Raw genomic sequence first — 14,663 nt, forward strand, 5'->3', positions numbered from 1 at the left:
TGATGCTGTGTTTGTGTCCTGGGGGAATCCCTGTGTCCTCCAGCGCTGGGATCTACCCTGGGAGCATGCTGAGGGTCCCCAGGAACCCACCCCAGGAGCAGAATGTGGAATAAATCCTGATTAACGGCGCTGGAGCAGCACTGGAGTGTTTGTCCTTTGGAGGGTTCCCCCCCATTTTCCCGACCCCCCGACATTCCACGGGGTGCAAACACAGTGTGGATTTATTCTGGAACGTTCCCCCGTCCTGAGGTCTCCCAGTCACATCTCGTCCCCATGTCCCCGTGTCCCCACGTCCTTCCTGGAGGAGTTGGTCCCTGGATCCCAGTGTGGGGTGAGAATCCCATCCCCAGTCTCCACGCCGGATCCCGGCTCTGTCCCCGGCACCCACCCCGGGAGCGGGGATTCTCCGGCCGTCAGGATGTTCCTGGAGATCACTGCGGGAACAGGGAAGGGGACGGGCAGCGCTGGGGAGGGGGGGCTGTCCCCACCCCAATCCCGGCGCTCCCGATACCTCCGGTGGGTGCAGGGTTCTCCCGGCTGCCGCCCCGGCGGAACGGGCTGGAGCTGGGGAGCAGGATCAGCCCCAGCGACAGGAACAGGATCTGGGGGAGGAACGGGAGCCGTGAGCCCCGCGGTGGGGCCGGGGGGCCCGGGAGCGTCCCGGGAGGGTCCCAGAGGGGCCGTACCAGGACACAGGTGCCGGTCTGGGCGGGCTTGGTGGACGTTTCCTTGATCAGCGCCTGGAGCTGCCGCAGGAGAGACCTGTGGGGACGGGGTCAGCTCCGTGCCCCTCCCGGTGCCCCCGCTGCCCCATCCCGGAGCTCCCGGCCCTCACCCGTTGCTCTTCTCCAGCTCCTGGACCTTTTTCCGCAGCTCCTGGTTCAGTGCCGAGCACGCGGCCGCCCTGCCCGGGCAGGGACAGTGACGGTGACAGGGACAGTGACGGTGCCAGGGACACACCTGGGCACGTCGGGATAACGGGAACGCCGGCCTCACCTGCTCTCCAGCCCGTCCAGGTATTCCTTCTTCCTGCGCCGGCTGTCCTGCGCCGACTGCTTGTTCCGGATCTTCCTCCGCACCTTCTTCAGGAGCCGCTCCTCGGCCTGGGGCACGCAGGGGTCACTCCTGTCCCTCCCCCGGCCCCCCTGACCCCTCCCCGTGTCCCCAAACACACCTGGGTGAGGGGCAGGGCCCCGGGCAGCGTCACCCCCTCCTGCGCCAGCAGCCGCTTCTCCTCCTCCGTGAGCTGGAGCTGCGGGACAGGGATGGACTGGGGGGTCTGGGGATGGACTGGGGGGGTCTGGGGATGGACTGGGGGGGTCTGAGGATGAACTGGAGGGGTCTGGGGGTGAACTGGGAGGGTCTGGGGATGGACTGGGGGGTCTGGGGGTGAACTGGGGGGTCTGGGGATGGACTGGGGGGGTCTGGGGATGGACTGGGGGGTCTGGGGATGGACTGGGAGGTCTGGGGGTGAATTGGGGGTCTCTGGGTGTGAACCGGGAGGGTCTGGGGGTGATTTGGGAGGGTCTGGGGGTGAACTGAGGGGTGCAGGAACTCACCGTGGGCAGGGGCTCGGGGCTCGGGGCCAGCTCGATGCCGGGGAACAGCGAGGGGTACAGAGGTGTGCTGAGGTCACAAACCACCTCCAGCAGCACCGGCGGGGTCCCGGCGGGCCCGGGGGGCTCCGGGCTGGTGCCGAGGCCGCAGGCGATGTCGGGGTTCACCGTCAGCCCCAGCTCCTCGGCTCCGCTGCCCTGCGGGGATACCGGGGCCAGGGACACGTGACGGGGATCCCCGGGACGTCCCGGTGTCCCCGGGAGCGGGGGTCCTGCCCTCCGGCGACCCTCCCACCCGCACTCACATCATCCTGCGGGAGCGTCACGGTCTGGAAGCCCGGTACCGGCACCGGGAGCGAGGCGGGATCCGGGAAGAGCCCGTCCGGCTCCGGGAGCTCCGGTGCCTCCATGGGGGCTCCCTGGGGACCCCCCCCGGTTCCCGATGAATCCCCCGCGCCCTCTCCTCGGGGCCCCCCGGTCTCCACTACTGTCCCAGGTGGTGTCGCCGCCTCCGCCCGGTGCCGGCGCTGGGCACCAGGATCTCCGGGATCCCGGGGAATGCGGCCAAGTCCCGCCCCGTGCCGGGAAGGGCCGGGATCATCCCTCCCCCAGCGGGGCTCGGGGCTCCCTGCCGGGGCACCAGGGGCAGCGGGGGGGTGCGGGTGGGCAGGACCCCCGGAGGGTCTCTCGGGGGGACCGGGAACGGAACCGGGTCTGGGGCAGCTCCGCTGCGGCCGCCAGTGGCTCTGGACCGGAGCCGGTGCCCCCTTCACCCCCCGGTAACGGGGTCCGGGAGTGCAGGAACGGGGGGATCTTCCCGGTAACGGGGTCCGGGGGTGCAGGATCCTCCCGGTAACGGGGTCCAAGGAGCGGCACGGCGGGGACACGGAGGATTCCCCCGCCCCGCCCGGCCCGGCGGACACGTGCGCGCTCCCGGGGCCGCGGGGCCGCGCGGCCGCCGCTCGCTCCCCATTGGCTGCGGGGCACGTCAATCAGTGACGTTCCCGGGGATTCCGCGTCACTATTGGCCAGGATGGCGGCGTCGGCCCCGGCCCCCGGAGTTCCCGGGACGCGGTTGGGATGCGGCGATCGGTGAGTGCGGGGCGGCGGGGACACCGGGGACAGCGCGGGGACCCCGTCCTCGGCCCCCGCCCTCCGGCCCTGTCCTCGATCCCCGTTCCCGTCCTAGCCCCAGAAAAGCCGATCCCTGACTCCCAATCCCGGTCCCTGTTTCCCGATTCTCGGCTCTCGATCCCGGTTCCGTTCCTCGGTCCCGGTTCTTGATCGTGCTCCCGATACCGGACCTTGATTCCGGTCCCGGCGCAGGAAACCCGGTCCTTGTTCCCGCTCCCGGTCCTTGTTCCCACTCCCGGTCCTTGATCCCGATCCCGGTCTTTGATCCCACTCCCGGTCCGTGTTCCCACTCCCGGCTCCTTGATCCCGATCCCGGTCCTTGTTCCCGATTCCGGTCCTCGTTCCCACTCCCGGTCCTTGATCCCGGTCCCGGTCCGTGTTCCCACTCCCGGTCCTTGATCCCGATCCCGGTCCGTGTTCCCATTCCCGCTCCCGGTCCCTCCCCGCCGCCCTGTCCGTGTCCCGGGGGCCCCGGGCGGGGGGGGTTCAGCACCGGGTGAGTCACCGGGGCCGGGGGCGGCTCTGACCGGCCCGTGCCGTTCCAGCCCCGCTTCCCGGGGATGCGCAGCGCGGCTCGGAGCTTCCCCGGCGGCGGGCGCTGAGCTCCCGGAGCAGGATGGACACCGGGATCGGGGCCGCGCTGGCCTGGAGCCCCGGGGCCGCCTCGCAGCCCCCGCCCGGCCTGGGGGTGAAGTTGGGGTCGTTGGTGCTGCTGCTGCTGCTGCCCCTCGCCTGTGGCCTGGCACCCCTCTGGTGCTTCCGACAGCCCCCCGGTACCGGGGACAGGGGGTCTGGGGTCTCAGGGGTTCGGGAGATCCCGGGGAGAGGGTCATGGGGAGGCTGGGGGGGGCGTCTCAGGGATTTGGGGGTGTCTGAGGGGTTTTGGGGGATCGCTGAGGGGCTCGTGAAGTCGGGGGAGTCTGCAGAGTCTTAGGTAGTGGGGAGGTCATGGGGGATTCCAGGGGCTCAGGGAGTTTGGGGTCTCGGGGGTCCTGGAGAGTCTGGGGGTGTCCCAAGGGTCTGGAACGGGCTGGGACCAGGGCTGTCTCCACCTCGGGGCTGTCCTCAAGGGGTCTGTCAGGGTGCAGGGCTGAAGGGGAGGGGTCTCGTTGGGGTCTCAGCTCCCCCAATTTCCCCCCCAGACCCCCGCAGCCCCATGCTCAGCCTCGTGAGCTGCTTCTCTGGTGGTGTTTTCATGGGCACTTTCCTGCTCGACCTCCTCCCTGACTACCTGGGCAGCATCGCTGCGGCACTGGAGGGGCTGCGCATCACGGTGAGAGCCCTGGCACGCCACCGGGGGCCTGTCCCTGTCCCTGTCCCTGTCCCCACGGGTGTCCCTGTCCCCAGGATCGGGATCAGCAGCTCTGGGAAAGGGCTGGTGGGGAGGGGGTGGTGGAACAGGGACAGTGGGGATGGACAGTGCAGGGGGGACAGTAGGAATGGGGTGCTGGGGTGAGGACATTGAGGGGACAACAGAGAAGGGACAGCGGAGATAGGGACAGCAGGGTCACACTGGTGCCAGCGGAGCAGCCAGAACGGTGACAACATCCCCGGAGCCGCCGGGAGCCCCTTGTGTCCCGCATGACTCATGGAAAGAACCTCCCTCAGCCCACAGCTTCCCCTTCCCCACTGACCGCCGTCTCTCTTCCCGCAGCTCCAGTTCCCTCTGCCGGAGTTCATCCTGGCCATGGGATTCTTCCTGGTGCTGGTGCTGGAGCAGGTGACGCTGGCGCAGCGGGAGCTGGCGGAGCCGCCCGAGGAGTCGCGGGCGCTGCTGCCCAACGGTTCCATCCAAGCCGCGGCTCCCGGCGGCTCCGGGCTCTCGGTGGGCTCCCCGGTGCCGGTGCCCGGCGCTCCCGGGGCGCTGCGCGCCGGGGCGCTGGCGCTGGCGCTGGCGCTGCACGCGGTGCTGGAGGGGCTGGCGCTGGGGCTGCGCGAGGGCGACGCGGCCGCGCTGCGGGTGCTGCTGGCCCTGCTGCTGCACAAGGGCGCCGTGGCCTTCGGCCTCTCGCTGGAGCTGCTGCGGAGCCGCCTGCGCCCGCCGGCCGTGGCCTCGTGCCTCGTGCTCCTGGCCCTCATGTCGCCGCTGGGCGTCGGGGTGGGAGCGGCGCTGGCGGCGGGCGCGGGGCCGCGGCAGCGGCTGTGCCGGGCCGTGCTGGAAGGGTTGGCGGCCGGGACCTTCCTCTTCGTCACTTTCCTGGAGATTCTGCCCCAGGAGTTGGGGGTGCCCCAAAATCGCATCCCCAAGGTCATCCTGATCCTCGCCGGCTTCGCGTTGGTCAGCGCCATCCTCTTCGTCAAGGGATGAGGTCACGCAGGCCCGGGATCCGCTCCCCTGCCCTCGGAGAATCCCGTGGAATTCACGTAGCCCCTCCTGCAGCCTTTTTTCTCAAGTGCCAAAGTGCCTCTCTCATCTCCGTGCCTCAGTTTCCTTGTCTAAACTATGCTGTTCCTCGAGGGGAGACCGTGCCTGGCCTGGGATCCCCCGTTCTCGCTCCTGGACACGCTCGTGGAATTCATATCCCACCCTGCACCCCCTCTCCCGAAGTGCCAAAGTGCCTCTCTCAGCGCTGTGCCTCAGTTTCCCCATCTGCACAAGGGATTGGTGCTGTGACCCCCCCCCTCAGGAGCCCGGGAGGGGGTGAGTGTCCCCCCCCCAATAACCACAAGTGCCCTTACAGACTCCCCCGGATTTGGGGGTGTTGGATGAAGCAAATAAAGGACTGAACCCAAAAGTGCTGCTTTTGCCTGGGGAGGGCGGGACGCAATTTGGGGCGCGTGTCACAGTGTCCCCCGCCGCAGCCCCTCGGATATATGGGCCGGGGGAGTCTGGTTCCCCCTGATTTGGGGTGTGGGCGGTGTTTACTCTGTTCCCAGGCGTGGGGCGGGGGTGACCCTCTCAAAGCGCCCCCCTCTCAGGGCACTCAGGGCCCCTCCATCCTTGCTCCCCTCACGGCCTCGGACCGCGCCCCTTCCCCGCCCCGCGCTCTCTCGCCGAGCGGTGCTCTCCGGGACTTGCAGTCCCCACCTCCCATCACCGTACAGTATCTCGTAACCCGGCGCCTCCATTTCCCAGCACTCGCTGCGTAGCGCCCGCGCGCACCGCTGGGAGTTGCAGTCCATACACCGTGCACACCCTATCGCTGGCCCTGCCTGCTGAACTACAGATCCCGGCGTGCGGCGCGCAGCGGCGGCGGCGGAGCGGCGGAGCGGGGAAGATGGCGGCGGCGGGCGCGGGGGCCGGGCCCGGGCCCGGCGCGGGACCCTCGGCTGGGGCCGGTGCGTCCAACCCGCGCAAGTTCAGCGAGAAGATCGCACTGCAGAAGCAGCGGCAGGCGGAGGAGACCGCGGCCTTCGAGGAGGTCATGATGGAGATCTGCTCCACACGGGTGAGGACGGGCCGCCGCGCCGGATGCGCCGCGGGGCGCGGGGGGCCGGGGCGGAGGGGCCGTGAGGGGCTGGGGGGGACCGGGACTGAGCCGGGGGAATCGTGAGGGGCTGAGGGGGATCTTGAGGAGCTGGCGGGGGCCGTGATTTACGGGGTGGTGAGGGGACGGGGGAGCGATGGTGTGGGGGGGCCGGAGGGGTCGTGAGGGGATGCGGGGGGCCCGTGAAGAATTTGGGGAGGGGGCTAGAGGGGACTAGGGAGGCTGCGAAGATCTTGGGAGAGGAGTTTGAGGGGTCGAGAGGTGCTCCGAAGAATTTGGGTTGGGGTAGGAGGGTCCAAGTGGGCTCTGAAGGGTTTTTGGGGAGTGTTGGAGGGGGCTGTGAGGATTTTGGGGAGGGGGTTTAGAGGAGTCCGGGGGGGCTCCCGGTGGATCCCGGCGTGTCCCGCGTGCCGGCGCCGCTTCCAAGCGCAGCTCCCGGAATTGGGGTGGGAAAAGGATCCTCGATCCCTCGGATCCCACTCCGTGGCCCCTCCGCGGAGCTCCGGGCTCTGTCCCCGTCCCCGGAGACCCTCGGGATCCTTCCCGGATTTTTCTGCGGCATCCGGGCGGATGCTTCGTCCTGGGGGATGCTCAGGTTGAGCTTGGAGGGAGCCTGGGAAAGGCAGGGAACCCGGGAGCTGCTCCTGGGGTGGGGTTTGGGATAATTCCCGCTCGGGAATGGCCAGTGCTGGCCCCCAGGGCTGCTCCGAGGGATCTCGGGGGATCGACAAGGCCGGGAATGCTCCAGACGTGCTTTGCCAGGCGGGGAAAGCATCGGGGGGAGCTGGCCGGGAATCACCTCCCGAAACCTGTGGGAATTTCGTGTCCGTGGTCCTGGGGCTGGGTGGAATTTGGTCCTTCCCAGCAAAACTGCGGGGTGGGGGAGCGAGGATGCAGAGTGTGGAATCCGGGGAGACACGGAGAGGCTCTTCCAGGGGATGGGGGCAGCTCCGTCCGTGGGAAGATCCAGGGATATCCAGCAGAGCTTTAAAAACCGGGAATTTTTGGTTTGGAGAGCCCCGTGGCTCCCGGCTCTACGGGGATCCAGGATCTGGGATCCCCTCAGTGACAGGGACATCCTTGGAGAGTTTGGGGGTGGGCTGAAGCTTTCTGTCCCTTCCTGGGGAGTTTAGGAATGGGGTGGAGCATCCCCGGGGAGTTTGGGAATGGGCCGGATCCTCCGCCGTGCTTCCATCCCCAGGGATTTTGGGAATGGGCCGGAGCCTGGGCAGTGTTTGCAGAGCAAACAGCTGGTTAATGTGCAGCAGGGGCTGTCCTGATCCCTGCCTGCAATCACTCCTCTGGGAATTCATTCCCTGACCCCTCTCTGGGATGGTTCCTCTGGGAATTCCTTCCCTAATCCCTGCCTGGAGCTGCTTCCTCCGGGATCTGTTCCCCGCGTGTGGGACCCGCAGCCCCCCGAGCTTTGCTCCGTGGTTCCTGGAGTTTTTCCTGGCCGTTTCTGATCTGATTCCGGGCTCCTGCAGGGATCCTGGCTCGGAGCTCGGAGCACGATCCCAAGACCTTAAGCCCCAGCGCAGCTCTGGGCGCTAATCCCGCCAGCTGCTGCCTAAATCTCCCGGGTTTTGGGTTGTTTTCCTTGTTTTTCCCTCTGGATCTGTATTTCTACAGTTTTACGCTCAGGAATTTGGTGTTTCCCGTTTCTCAGCTGTTTTTTTGGGCTTCAGCTTCTCTTTCCCTGGGACTTCTCCAGGCGCTGAGGAGCAAACAGCTCTCGGCTCTGCTCAGGGACCCCCAGCTCAGAAGGGAAAGGGGATTTGCGTGGGTTGAGACCAGAGAAATGCTCCCCGCCTGTGGATTGGGAGCAGGGAAGCTTTTCCTCCCCGTGGGTTTGAGCAGGGGAGCTCTGCCCCCTTGGGCTGGGGGCATTGGGCCATCCCCCGGTGCTGGAGGGGTGCTGGGGGCCGTTCCCCTTCCCGGCAGTGCCGGATCCCTCCGGTGTTTTCCTGGGATCCCCTTATCTCCCGCTGCTCTTCGCTGCGGCTCCTTCCCCCGGCCTTGAGTCCGGCTGGAATCTCCGGGACGGCCTTGGCGAGGATGAGGCTCCTGCTGGAAAATCCCTCCGGATCCGTGGGGATGGGCTGGCCCCGGAGCCCGGCCGGGCCAGGGGGAACGCGGGGGCTGCCGGGCTCGGCCTCTGCTGCAGGAGCGTGGAGCAGGGATCCCCTCTGCGGGATCCTCGCCCATCCTGCTGCGGATGCGGGAAGGGGCCGGATCCAGCGCGTCCCCCCGGAGGGATGCTGCGTGGGCAGGGGAGCCCGGGCGTCCCACGGGGCGGTTTGAGCCTGACGTGTCCCCCCCGTGTCCCCCCCGTGTCCCCGCCGTGTCCCCCACAGCTGCAGGCGCAGAAGCTGCGGCTGGCCCACAGCCGGGGACCCTTCTACAGCGGCTCCCTGCCCAACGTCAACCAGATCGGCACCGGCGTCCCCGAATTCCAGGTGACTCCACGGGGGGATCGGTGGCCTGGCGGTGCCTGGGGTGGGGATGGGTGGGGACAAGGGGATGTTCCCAACTCCCGCCCCTGGGACTGGATGGTCCTGAATCCCGATCCCCTCTCCCCGCAGGGCCCGTCGCCGCTGGATTCCACGCGGAGCACGCGGCACCACGGGCTGGTGGAGCGCGTCCAGCGGGACGCGCGCCGGATGATGTCCCCCCTGCGCCGCTACGTCCGGCAGATATCCTTTGTCCCGTGTCCCCAGCGCCGTCCCGGCGCTCCCGCCCTTCCCGTGGGATCCCGGCTCTGCCTGTGATCCTTAACGTGTCCCCCTCACATCGACAGCTCTCCCTACGGACCCACGTACCTGTCGCCTCCGCCCGAGCCCAGCTGGAGGAGGTAATTCCGTGCTTTCCCTGGATCCCGGGGGCCCGTTCCCATCCCTGTCCCCGAGGTTTGGGAGTGGAAGAGGTTCGGCACAGGCGCCGTTCCTGGAACTGGGGTGGGGGAAGCTCCTGCCCGTCGGATTCCAGGATTGTCCCACAAAGTGGGGGCTTGAGGAGGAATTTCAGCCAGGAAGAGGGATCTGCATGAGGGGAATCCCCAGGGACAGGGGACAAATCCAAGCTCCAGCTCGGTCCCTGGAGTGTGTCTGTCCCCGTGTGGGGTGTGACAGCCACGTCCCTGTCCCCATCCCATGTCCCTGGCAGGGAATGGGGTCATGGATCGCTGAGGGCTCTCCTGCCTCCCCCATGGCTCCTTGTCCCCCAGCCCGTTGCCTCCCCTGATCCCACTTTCTCCCTTCACAGGACCATGCCCTGGAGCAATTTCCCCATGGAAAAAGGACATTTATTCCGGCTGCCCTCAGCTCTCAACAGGTACCGGATCGTTCGATTCCGTTTTCTCCGTGTCCCCGAGCCAGGCTCCAGCCCTTCCCCGGGAGGTGGCCCTGGGGATATCTGGAGGGGCCCTGGGACGCCCCTGGGGACGAGGTGGCCCCTGACTCCCCCTCGGGCCCCCCGCTGGAGGGGTCCCTGTCCTCCCCTGTGCCACAGCTGAACAATGTCCCTCTTTGTCACTCGCCCCAGCGGCCCTTTCCATGCCCTCCTCCGCCTTGGAAGAGCTCCTTGGGAACACCCGGGTGCCCCCAGCCCCTGAAGGCTCCCCAGGGGGGTCCCATTGTCCCCCCATGCTGGGGATTGTGGAGGAGGTGTGGGGGGCACAGGGAGAGGGACCCCCGTGGGGAGGGGGCACAGGAATGGCAAGGGGGGGGTCCGTCAGTGGGGTGGGGGGGCCAGGACCGAGCCCCGACCCCGGCGTCTCTCCCCGTTTCCAGGACGAATTCCGACTCGGCGCTGCACACGAGCGTGATGAACCCCGCGCCCCAGGACTCCTACCTGGGCCCCTCGCAGGCCGGGCCTCCCCCCGGCCGCCGCGCCGGTGAGCCCCCCCCTCACCCCCGAGGGGCTCTGGGGGGGTCCCCAGGGCAGCCCCCCTCCCCTTTGTGCTCCCCTGACCCTCCTGTTCCCCCACAGGTTTCCTGGACGGGGATTCGGACAGCAAAGGTGAGGCTGGCACCCGGCTGTGTCCCCAGCTCCTCTGTGATGTCCCCTTCCCTGTGTCCCCATCCTCCCTCTGACCCCCCTGTCCCCTCCCCAGTGTTTCTTTTCCAAGTGCCTCCCATCGAAGAGAACTTTGATGACAACAAGCACTCGCTGAAGCCCTGGGACACCAAGAAGGTGGGTGGGGATGTCCCCCCCCGTGTCCCCCCACCCCTTGTGGCCGGGCCTCGTGGCCTCATTCCCGTGCTTTGATCCCACAGCTCTCGTCCTCCTCGGCCCGGCCGCGCTCCTGCGAGGTCCCGGGAATCCAGTGAGTGCCGGGAGGGGCTGGGATGGGGAGGGGGATCCCAGGGAGGGGCTGGAGGTCGGGAAGGGGATGTTTGGAAGCAGGTGGGTACTGGGGAGGGGCTGCAGCTGGGGCAGGGGGACACTGGGGGACACTGGGGGACACTGGGCAGGGGCTGCTGCGGGAGGCAGCCCCGCTCCTGCCCTGATCCTATTTCTCTCCCCCTTTCCCCCAGCATATTCCCATCCCCGGATCAACCTGCCAACGTGCCCCTCATGCCCTCGGCCCTCAACACGGGGGGGTCCCTGCCCGACCTGACCACGCTGCACTTCCCGTCGCCCCTGCCCACCCCCCTGGACCCTGAGGAGGCTCCGTACCCGCCCCTGAGCGGGGGCAGCAGCACCTCCAACCTGGCCACCACCATGACCCACCTGGGCATCAGCGGCACCGGCGGCGTGGGGCTGGGCTACGACCCCCCAGGTGAGCCAGGACCCCTCCCCTGCACCGGGGGGGGCCCAGAGAGGGTCCCCAGGCTGTGGGGGAGCCTCCAGCGAAGGTGGGGACCCCCGGCCGGTGTGGGGGGACACAAAGATCCCCCCTCGGGTGGGGTCCTGGGGTGGCTGTGGCAGCAGTCGGCAGCTCTGGGAATCCCAGCGTGGGATGGAGCCTGGGCAGCCTGGGAGCAGGGTGGGGATGGATTTGGGGGTCCTGTGGGTGTGTTGGGGGGAGCCCAGCTCCCACCCTGTTGCTTTCCTACCCTGTGGGGTCCAATGGTGCTGTGGGTCCCGTGGGGGCCTGGGGGTCTCATTCCATGGGGTCTGATGACCTCAGGGGTCTTGCAGGGGTCAGGGAGGTGCCCAACTCCCGCTCCGGAGCCCCCTCATGCCGCTGTCCCCCTGTCCAGGGTGTGTGTCCGTCCCTGTGTCCGTCTCCATCGTTTTGGTCGCTCCGTCCCCCCTCCATCCCCCCGGGAGCCCCCCCCGGGCCGTCCCGGGGCTCGGGGCTGTGCCGGGGTAACGGTGCTCTCTGTTTTTGTCCCCACAGGACTCCCCTCACCTCTGCAGAGCTCCCTGAGTAACCCGTCCCTGCAGTCCTCCCTGAGCAATCCCAACCTCCAGGCCTCCCTGCGCAGCCCCTCGCTCCAGGCCTCCCTCAGCAACCCCTCGCTCCAATCCTCCCACAGCAGCTCCTCCATCCCTTCCTCCCTCTCCAACCAGTCCCTGCCTTCCTCCCTGTCCTCCTCGCTCTCCAACCCCTCGCTGCCCACGTCCCCCCGGAGCCAGCCCCTCCAGTCCTCCCCCAGCAACCCCAGCCTGCCCTCGGGGCTGGGGGGCTCCTTCGCGGCCACCTCGCCGCGCCGGCGGGTCCCGCTCAGCCCCCTGTCCCTGCCCGTGGCCGGCGACTGCAGACGGCAGCACCCCAAACAGTTCTCACCAACAATGTCACCCACATTGTCCTCCATCACCCAGGTACGCATCGTCCCCACGCTCCAGCGCCGCCGCCTCCTCTTCCTCGGCCTCTTCCTTTCCCTCCTTTCCCCTTCCTTCTCCTCCTCCTCCTCTCCTTCCTCCTCCTCTTCCCCTTCCTTCTTCTCCTCGTCCCCTTCCTTCTCCTCCTCCTCCTCTCTTTCCTCCTGCTCCTCTTCCAGTTCCTTCTTCTTCTCCTCCTTCTCCTTGTCCCCTTCCTCTTCCTCCTTCTCCACTTCCCCATCCTCCTCCTCCTCATCCTTACCACGTTGTCTTTTTCTTCCTTCTCTTCCCTATCCCTCCTCCTTCTCTTCCTCCTCTTCCCTATCCTCATCCTCCTTGTCCTCGTCTTGCCCCTCCTCTTTGTTCTCCTCCTCATCTTCATCCTCCTCCTCCTCCTTGTCCTCCTCCTCCTCCTCTTCCTTCTCCTCCTCCTCCTCGTTCTTGTCCTCTCCTTTCCCCTCCTCCCCTCCACTTCTCGTCTCGTTTCCATCCTCATCTCACCCACACCCCAGGGCCCCCCCCGAGCCCCCTGCCCCTCTCCCGTGCTCAGGGCCATTGGGGGGCACCCCCCGTGTCCCTTCCAGGCCGCCCCCTTCCCCTCCGAGGGGACCCCGGCCCGCCCTGGGCCCATCCGGGTGCAGCCGTGGCCGCGTTTTCGGGGCTCTCAGGGACGGCTCCGGCGCCGGGGGGGCTGGGGGAGCCCCCCCACCCTCGGGGGGGTGTCCGGCGCTGACCCCTCCCCGTGCCCGCTGTCTCCCCAGGGCGTCCCCCTGGACACCAGCAAGCTGCCGGCGGACCAGCGGCTGCCGCCGTACCCCTACGGACAGCCGGGAATGCTGCTGGGCTCGCAGCCCCCCCCGCGGGCCCCCGCGCCCCCCCCGCGCCCCTACAACCCCCCCTACGCCCCCGGCAGCGCCCTGGGGCAGCCCCTGGCACAGCCCCCCAGCGACTTCGGCCTGGGCAGCGTGAGTGGGGGACAGGGGACCCCCTGGGGGGACGGGGCACCCTCTGGGAAATGGGGACAGGGAACCCTCTGCGGGGACGGGGGACCCTCTGGGAAATGGGGACAGGGGACCCTCTGGGAAATGGGGACAGGGGACCCTCTGGGGGGACAGGGGATCCCTCTGGGAAATGAGGACAGGGAACTCTCTGGGGGGACGGGGGACCCTCTGGGAAATGGGGACAGGCACCCTCTGGGAAATGGGGACAGGGAACCCTCTGGGAAATGGGGACAGGGCACCCTCTGGGGGGACAGGGGACCCTCTGGGAAATGGGGATCCCTCTGGGAAATGGGGATGGGGATCCTTCTGGGGGAAATGGGGATGGGGAACCCTCTGGGAAATGGGGACAGGGAACTCTCTGGGAAATGGTGATCCCTCTGGGAAATGGGGACGGGGAACCCTCTGGGGAATGGGTACAGGGAACTCTCTGGGAAATGGGGATCCCTCTGGGGAATGGGGACGGAGATCCTTCTGGGGGAAATGGGGACGGGGAACCCTCTGGGATATAGGGATGGGGATCCCTCTGGGGAATGGGGATGGGGACCCCTCTGGGGGGAAATGGGGACATGGATCCCTCTGGGGAATGGGGATGGGGACCCTGCCTGGGGGATGTGGGACCCTCTGAGGTCACCAGAGGAGAGATGGGGACCTCGGTGTGGGGATGTCTCCTCATGTGTCCGTCCCCGCAGCTGGAGCAGTTCGGGATCGGGGAGAGCCCGCCCGGGAACAGCGGAGGGTTCCCCGAGGAGTTGGGGGCCCTGAGTTACCCCCCGAGCGAGGGGGGCTACGACCCCCCCGGCCTGAGCCGCCCAAACCTGAGCAACTGCAGCCGCCACGGCCCCATCCCCAACATCATTTTCACAGGTGGGGGCTCCGCGGGGAGCCGGGGGTCTCTGGGGTGGCACAGGGGGTCTGTGGGGTGGCACAGGAGGTCACAGAGGGCCTGTGGGGTGGCACAGGAGGTCACAGGGGGTCTGTGGGGTGGCGCAGGGGGTCTCTGGGGTGGCACAGGAGGTCACAGGGGGTCTCTGGGGTGGCACAGGGGGTCTGTGGGGGTCTGTGGTGTGGCACAGGGGGTCTCTGGGCTGGTACAGGGTGTCACAGAGGGTCTGGGGTGGCACAGGGGGTGTCTGGGCTGTCATAGGAGGTCACAGGGGGTCTGTGGGGTGTCACAGGAGGTCACAGAGGGTCTGTGGGGTGGCACAGGTGGGTGCCTGGGCTGGGGGCTCTGTGGGGTGGCACACGGGGGACGGGCTGGGGGCTGTTTGGGGGTTCCCGGGGTGTCACAGGGGGCGTTTGAGGAGGGGCTGGGGTCTCCTCAGATCACCCCGGTGCCGTGCTGACCCCCTCCCCACCCTTCCCCTCAGGCGATTCCCCCCCCGGGCTGTCGAAGGAGATCGCCACGGCGCTGGCGGGGGTCCCGGGCTTCGAGGTGGAGGGGGGGTCCCTGGGGGGGCTGGGGGGGCTGGAGGAGGAGCTGCGCATCGAGCCCCTGACGCTGGACGGGCTGAGCATGCTGAGCGACCCCTGCGCGCTGCTCACCGACCCCGCCGTCGAGGATTCCTTCCGCTCCGACCGCCTCCAGTGAGCCCGGGGGGGCCCCGGCCCCGCGCCCCCCCCCGCCGTCCCCGTCCCCCGGCCCCGCCGCCCGCTGCGCTCCCGCTGAAACGCCGGGAAAACTCTGGGAAAACGCCGGGAAAACGCCAGGAAAAGGCGGGCACGGGCTGCGATCCGGGCGCCCCAAACCCGGCTGGAGGGGGCCGCGAGCCTCC

The 14,663-nt window shown here is 68.4% G+C and overlaps 3 protein-coding genes across 3 annotated transcripts; 2 read left to right on the forward strand and 1 right to left on the reverse strand.

The window, feature by feature from the left end:
* Nucleotides 1–232: 232 nt before the first annotated feature.
* On the reverse strand, nucleotides 233–1,981 carry CREB3L4 (cAMP responsive element binding protein 3 like 4). Its single transcript, XM_040088231.2, has 8 exons — nucleotides 1,862–1,981; nucleotides 1,560–1,754; nucleotides 1,175–1,252; nucleotides 997–1,103; nucleotides 836–904; nucleotides 687–762; nucleotides 512–602; nucleotides 233–434 (listed from the first exon to the last, which is right to left on the reverse strand). Exons 1-8 carry the CDS (start codon nucleotides 1,964–1,966, stop codon nucleotides 259–261), a joined length of 897 nt encoding a protein of 298 aa, XP_039944165.1. The 5' UTR covers nucleotides 1,967–1,981; the 3' UTR covers nucleotides 233–258.
* Nucleotides 1,982–2,567: 586 nt separating this feature from the next.
* Nucleotides 2,568–5,415, forward strand: SLC39A1 (solute carrier family 39 member 1). The gene is made up of 4 exons (XM_040088165.2): nucleotides 2,568–2,648; nucleotides 3,236–3,463; nucleotides 3,833–3,963; nucleotides 4,345–5,415. The coding sequence occupies exons 2-4, from the start codon at nucleotides 3,307–3,309 to the stop codon at nucleotides 4,996–4,998; spliced, it is 942 nt and encodes a 313-aa protein (XP_039944099.1). The 5' UTR covers nucleotides 2,568–2,648; nucleotides 3,236–3,306; the 3' UTR covers nucleotides 4,999–5,415.
* Nucleotides 5,416–5,908: 493 nt separating this feature from the next.
* Nucleotides 5,909–14,479, forward strand: CRTC2 (CREB regulated transcription coactivator 2). Its single transcript, XM_040088090.2, has 14 exons — nucleotides 5,909–6,079; nucleotides 8,476–8,577; nucleotides 8,704–8,814; nucleotides 8,911–8,972; nucleotides 9,383–9,451; nucleotides 9,910–10,013; nucleotides 10,109–10,138; nucleotides 10,233–10,312; nucleotides 10,396–10,445; nucleotides 10,657–10,901; nucleotides 11,466–11,890; nucleotides 12,652–12,855; nucleotides 13,581–13,755; nucleotides 14,259–14,479. The coding sequence occupies exons 1-14, from the start codon at nucleotides 5,909–5,911 to the stop codon at nucleotides 14,477–14,479; spliced, it is 2,049 nt and encodes a 682-aa protein (XP_039944024.1).
* The last annotated feature ends 184 nt before the right edge of the window (nucleotides 14,480–14,663 follow it).

Source organism: Hirundo rustica, chromosome 29 (genome assembly GCF_015227805.2).
Source record: "Hirundo rustica isolate bHirRus1 chromosome 29, bHirRus1.pri.v3, whole genome shotgun sequence".
Taxonomy (NCBI): domain Eukaryota; kingdom Metazoa; phylum Chordata; class Aves; order Passeriformes; family Hirundinidae; genus Hirundo; species Hirundo rustica.